This window comes from Nerophis ophidion, linkage group LG14 (assembly GCF_033978795.1).
Source record: "Nerophis ophidion isolate RoL-2023_Sa linkage group LG14, RoL_Noph_v1.0, whole genome shotgun sequence".
NCBI lineage: Eukaryota > Metazoa > Chordata > Actinopteri > Syngnathiformes > Syngnathidae > Nerophis > Nerophis ophidion.
Window position 1 is genome coordinate 1,809,295 of NC_084624.1, and position 6,512 is coordinate 1,815,806.

The following is a 6,512-nucleotide window of genomic DNA, read 5'->3' on the forward strand; positions in this document are numbered from 1 at the left end:
TGGAGCTAGACCGTGTAGTATTTTATACGTAAGTAGTAAAACCTTAAAGTCACATCTTAAGTGCACAGGAAGCCAGTGCAGGTGAGCCAGTACAGGCGTAATGTGATCAAACTTTCTTGTTCTTGTCAAAAGTCTAGCAGCCGCATTTTGTACCAACTGTAATCTTTTAATGCTAGACATGGGGAGACCCGAAAATAATACGTTACAGTAATCGAGGCGAGACGTAACAAACGCATGGATAATGATCTCAGCGTCTTTCTCACTAAATGTAGTGTCAATAGGATACGAGTAGACACTTGCTTTTGCTGTGATATCAGAAGTTGGGTTGTTTACGTTTTTCTGGTCTTCATTCGGCCAGCTATACTGAGCGGACTTTGGGATCCAACAAAGTCTTACTGTTTTCATTGTTGGCTGCTGTCCTTCATCCGCTGAAAAACAAAGTGACACTCGTTTAAATCAATTGCAAACGCTTGGGACGCAAGAAAGTGAGCACGAGTGAAACCTCCATTCCGCCATGTGGCTTATTTATGAAGTCCATCCAGAAGAACATCAGGTCGTTTGGACCCTTATGGGACCCAGAAGTCCTCCCAATCCCCAGCATATCATTCGTGGAGAAAGATTTTCTTTCTTTTTGAGTGTTTGGCAGTCGTTTGGTTTCCATGCGGAGTCCGACTGTGTGTGCACAGTCAGCACATTCCTGCTGCGCTGCGATGGATACGGACGGGCCTTCCGTGAAAACCCACCCCCCCCCGTCCGCTAACCCCCAGCTAAGGTGAAAACATTACAGTTTAGTGGAGGGACTGGTTGCACAACTAAATAGAGCAGGGGTCACCAACCTTTTTGAAAGCAAGAGTTACTTCTTGGGTACTGATTAATGCGAAGGGCTACCAGTTTGATACACACTTAAATAAATTGCCAGAAATAGCCAATTTGCTCTTATTACCTTTAATAAATAAATATATATATATAAAAATGGGTATTTCTCTCTGTCATTCGGTCGTACATTTTTTTTCCTTTTACGGAAGGTTTTTTTTTAGAGAATAAATGATGAAAAAAACACTTAATTGAACGGTTTAAAAGAGGAGAAAACACGAAAAAAATGAATATAACATTTTGAAACATAGTGTATCTTTAATTTCGACTTTTTAAAATTCAAAATTCAACCGAAAAAAATGAAGAGAAAAACTAGCTAATTAGAATCTTTTTGAAAAAATTAAAAAAAGAAATGATAGAACATCATTAGTAATTTTTCCTGATTAAGATTAATTTTACAATTTTGATGACATGTTTTAAATAGGTTAAAATCCAATCTGCACTTATACAACATATAACAAATTGGACCAAGCTATATTTCTAACAAAGACAAATCATTATTTCTTTTAGATTTTCCAGAACAAAATTTTTAAAAGAAATTCAAAAAGCTTTGAAATAAGATTTAAATGTGATTCTACAGATTTTCCAGATTTGCCAGAATAATTTTTTTGAATATTAATCACAAGTTTGAAGAAATATTTCACAAATATTCTTCGTCGAAAAAACAGAAGCTAAAATGAACAATTACATTAAAAATATATTTATTATTCTTTAAAAAAAAAAAAATACTTGAACATTGATTTAAATTGTCAGGAAAGAAGAGGAAGGAATTTAAAAGGTAAAAAGGTATATGTGTTTAAAAATCCTAAAATCATTTTTAAGGTTATATTTTTTCTCTAAAATTGTCTTTCTGAAAGTTATAAGAAGCAAAGTAAAAAAATAAATGAATTTATTTAAACAAGTGAAGACCAAGTCTTTGAAATATTTTCTTGGATTTTCAAATTCTATTTGAGTTGTGTCTCTCTTAGAATTTAAAATGTCGAGGAAAGCGAGACCAGCTTGCTAGTAAATAAATAAAATTTAAAAAATAGTAGCAGCTCACTGGTAAGTGCTGCTATTTGAGCTATTTTTAGAACTGGCCTGTGGGGTACTCATCTGGTCCTAATGGGCTACCTGGTGGGCTCTCACTCAAATGATAACAGAAGCATTTTAAAACAGGTTACAAAGGTTCCTAATTTAGCTGTTGACAAATGTGTTAAGATATTGCGTCATTTCCGGTTGTATCGTTTTCTTCAAATGTATTAAACATTTACTTGCTAATTTACTGTTAATATCTGGTTACTTTCTGTTCAAACATGTTTTAACTGCACTTCTGTTAAAATGTACTGAATCTTCTGTTGTTTGGATATCTTACATTAGTTTTGAGCGTTACTACACATTTGGGTATTGATACAATACCAAGTAAATACTGGAGGATTATCGGTCATATCAATGCTGATATCGATACTTTAAATTTCATATCGTTATATCACGATATAACGACAGTATTAAAAGCTCTATCGTCAGACAAATATATATCATTCAGATCCTATATTGTCTGTATCGCACAACCCTATCTGTAACTGTGGCTTGTTCTTCTTCTTTGGCGGTCACTCAAAGCGAGTATGATGATCCTCCTGGTAGTGTTATCCCTTTATGGAGGATGCCTGTGCATGACTTTGTTTAACGTGGGGAGACTGGTGCACAGACAGTCACCACACGCTCCTTGACAGAATCGAGTCAGGGTCCAGTGGCATGGAGTCCAAGACGACTGGGGACCCTTTTCTGCTGCAGCCTTCATCCGCCATCGCAGCCGTTGTGGTAGTTCTTAAATCTACCGTCTTCCGCCTGCTCCGCCGTTGAGGTTTTCCCCGTATCCCTGGCTAGGGGGCAGTCAGGTGCTAAGCCTTTGCCAAGGGCCACCTGGGGCAACAGTGGTAAAGGGGTTAACCTCCTAGTGCCCCAAGACCCCATAGAGGAGTCTCCACTGCCGGATGCACCTTAACGTCATGCCCAGGACACAGTTTGTTATTACAACTCTGTATAATACATGGCGGTATGCATCATAACTTGGCTTCTAAACACACTGAACTCAGTCTGATCCTGTTCTATGGTTCTCATCACTTATCTTCTTTGCTGTCACACCAAAACTAGTTCAATGCTCACTGAGCTGCAGTCCTGTGTGATGATGGTGTGAAAGCACATTCTTTCCTGGGTTTTAGATCTCCATGGAAGCTTCTCGAGCTTTAAGAGTTAAACCGCTATCAAGCTGCTTGGCGTATTTGGAAGTAGAAACCGATCTCTGGGGATGCTCTTGACTTAGTTTTTAAACTAAGATGTCACTGTGACCTCAAGGTCTCTCTGTTCACTTAACATCCTGTAGTGAAGATTACGACACTTATAACGCTGTGACGCACATTTGTTAGACCACCGACCCCCCATAAAGCCCCCCCAGAAGCCACACCACATACATATATATATATATGTATATATATATATATATATATATATATATATATATATATATATGTATGTATATATATTTATATATATACATACATATGTATACATAAATATATATACTGTATCCATCCATTTTCTACCGCTTATTCCCTTTCGGGGTCGCGGGGGGCGCTGGCGCCTATCTCAGCTACAATCGGGCGGAAGGCGGGGTACACCCTGGACAAGTCGCCACCTCATCGCAGAGCCAACACAGATAGACAGACAACATTCACACTCACATTCACACACTAGGGCCAATTTAGTGTTGCCAATCAACCTATCCCCAGGTGCATGTCTTTGGAAGTGGGAGGAAGCCGGAGTACCCGGAGGGAACCCACGCATTCACGGGGAGAACATGCAAACTCCACACAGAAAGATCCCGAGCCTGGATTTGAACCCAGGACTGCAGGACCTTCGTATTGTGAGGCAGACGTACTAACCCCTCTGCCACCGTGAACCCCTATATATACTGTGTATATATATATATATATATATATATACACACATATATACATACATATATATACTGTATACACATACATACATACATATATAAACATACATATATATGCATACATACATGTATGTATGTATGTATATGTATATATATATATATATATGTATATATATATATATATTTATATATATATATATATATATATATATCTATACACACACACACACACACACACACATATGGGGGACGGCGTGGTGAAGTTGGGAGAGTGGCCGTGCCAGCAATCTGAGGGTTACTGGTTCAATCCCCACCTTCTACCATCCTAGTCACGTCCGTTGTGTCCTTGGGCAAAACACTTCACACACACACACACACACACACACACACACACACACACACACACACACACACACACACACACACACACACACACACACACACACACACACACACACACACACACACACACACACACACACACACACACACACACACACAGCCCGGCCACATTTTTTTAACCCAATGCGGCTCTGGTGTCAAAAAGTTTGGGGACCCCTGCATTACACCTTCAATACTGTCTAAAAAAACAATCAAGATGTTAAGAAACGGGACAAATACTAATTTTCATTATCATTGCTGTAACTCTAACAGTCACCACGGAGCATATTTGCCTATAAAAAGTGAACATGTGGCACATGATTGACAGGAGCACACTGTTCATGACACCAGCCGACCCTCTGAAGTCTGAAGATGACGCCCGACAGCCAGGCCTCCGCCATCATCATCACCATAATCAAGGTAGTCACTACAACAAGAAATGTGGTTTCAAACCGGTTTCAATCCACTTCTTTTCACACAGCGTTTCAATGTGGACTGTTTGGAGAGAGGAAGGCCTCTCAGCCAATCGGCGATGGAGGCTTTGATCCCGCTGCTTATTTCCCACAAGCTTCTACAGCGCCCCCCACAGGTAATAATAAACACACTGCGCACCTCCTAGAAAATAAAACAAAGAAAATGTGTAATTTTTTCGCCTCAGTGTTCGACCTGTTGCACGACCTCCACATCCCGTGCGGCTACGCTACGCCTCCTGGCCTTGACGACAATTTCCTGTTCCAGACGGGAGGCGTGGACCGCTACCTCAATCTCATCGACGCCATCTACTTGGACTCGTGAGCGTAACATAAAAACCAAAGCTGTCACGTTGCCGCGGCCCGCGTTGCAGCCATGGCCGCCTTAATGCACAAGCTCATCGAGGCTGAAGACCAGGGGTCCCACCCAATCAGGGGATTTTGACGGCGGAATGCAATGACTGGTGTTGACACCTGTCAATCACAGACAGCTCTGCGACACGAAGCAGAACTCCGAGCGTCCTCTGTTACACTCACACAGACGTACATAATAGAGATGGATTCATAAACAGTTTTTTGTTTTTTAAAGTGGATATTAATATATCAATCAATCAATCAATGTTTACTTATATAGCCCTAAATCACTAGTGTCTCAAAGGGCTGCACAAACCACTACGACATCCTCGGTAGGCCCACATAAGGGCAAGGAAAACTCACACCCAGTGGGACGTCGGTGACAATGATGACTATGAGAACCTTGGAGAGGAGGAAAGCAATGGATGTCGAGCGGGTCTAACATAATACTGTGAAAGTTCAATCCATAATGGATCCAACACAGTCGCGAGAGTCCAGTCCAAAGCGGATCCAACACAGCAGCGAGAGTCCCGTTCACAGCGGAGCCAGCAGGAAACCATCCCAAGCGGAGGCGGAGCCAGCAGGAAACCATATATATATATATATATATATATATATATATATATATATATATATATATATATATATATATATATATATATATAAAAACCTCCTCAGTGGCCTCGTGGTTAGTGTCCTCCCTGAAACTGGGAGGTCGTGAGTTCAAACCCCGGCCGAATCATACCAATGACTATAAAAATGGGACCCGTTACCTCCCTGCTTGGCAATCAGCATCAAGGGTTGGATTTGGGGGTTAAATCACCAAAATGATTCCCGAGCGGGGCAACCGCTGCTGCTCACTGCTCCCCTCAACTCCCAGGGGGTGGAACAAGGAGATGGGTCAAATGCACAGGGTAATTTCACCTGTAGTGTGACTATCAGTGGTACTTTAACTTTAACTTTTATATTTGGATTTTTGCTGTTCTGTTGAGTAAAATCCTATTTTTTTGGAGTAAAATCTTTTTTTTTTTTTTTTCAAAAATGGGGGAATATTGAGGTTTGGGGGCCCACCTTTAGGTTACGGCGGCCCTGGTTGCAGCCAACAAAGTTCGTAAGAGTCTTTCCATACAAAACAATACAACTCTACACAACACAACAAGAGTACTCAAACCATATATTATTTCTTTGCTGCATCAAACAGTATTTTTAAAAGGTAAATCTATTTTGATCAGAATTCCAAAACACTTGTTAAAGCTAACAAAAAACATAACATTCCACACAAAAAGCACTTTGATATGATTTTTGGGGCGCTCAAATAATGACAGTTTGGGCGGAAAATTACAGATTTCTTGGTTTGATGTTTATCACGGCTCTGCAAACTTTGCTTGTATTCTATTGATCCCCCGTGGCCCCGAAAGGGACAAGCGGTAGGAAATGGATGGATGGATCACTGAATCTATAAAAAGTAATGAAAACTTAAGTGATTTATTTTCAGTTCA

General features: G+C 40.3%; 1 protein-coding gene across 3 annotated transcripts in view; it reads left to right on the forward strand.

Annotated features, from left to right (window-relative positions):
- The window catches only part of LOC133567926 (zinc finger protein GLI2-like), a 64,939-nt gene extending 59,692 nt beyond the window's left edge, over positions 1-5,247 (forward strand). For all 3 annotated transcript variants that reach the window (XM_061919546.1, XM_061919548.1, XM_061919547.1), the window contains 3 exons: positions 4,518-4,609; positions 4,671-4,778; positions 4,848-5,247. In XM_061919546.1, the coding sequence (XP_061775530.1) occupies positions 4,518-4,609; positions 4,671-4,778; positions 4,848-4,984 (337 nt within the window). In that variant the 3' untranslated portion in view covers positions 4,985-5,247. The remainder of the gene's footprint in view (positions 1-4,517; positions 4,610-4,670; positions 4,779-4,847) is intronic.
- Positions 5,248-6,512: the final 1,265 nt, after the last annotated feature.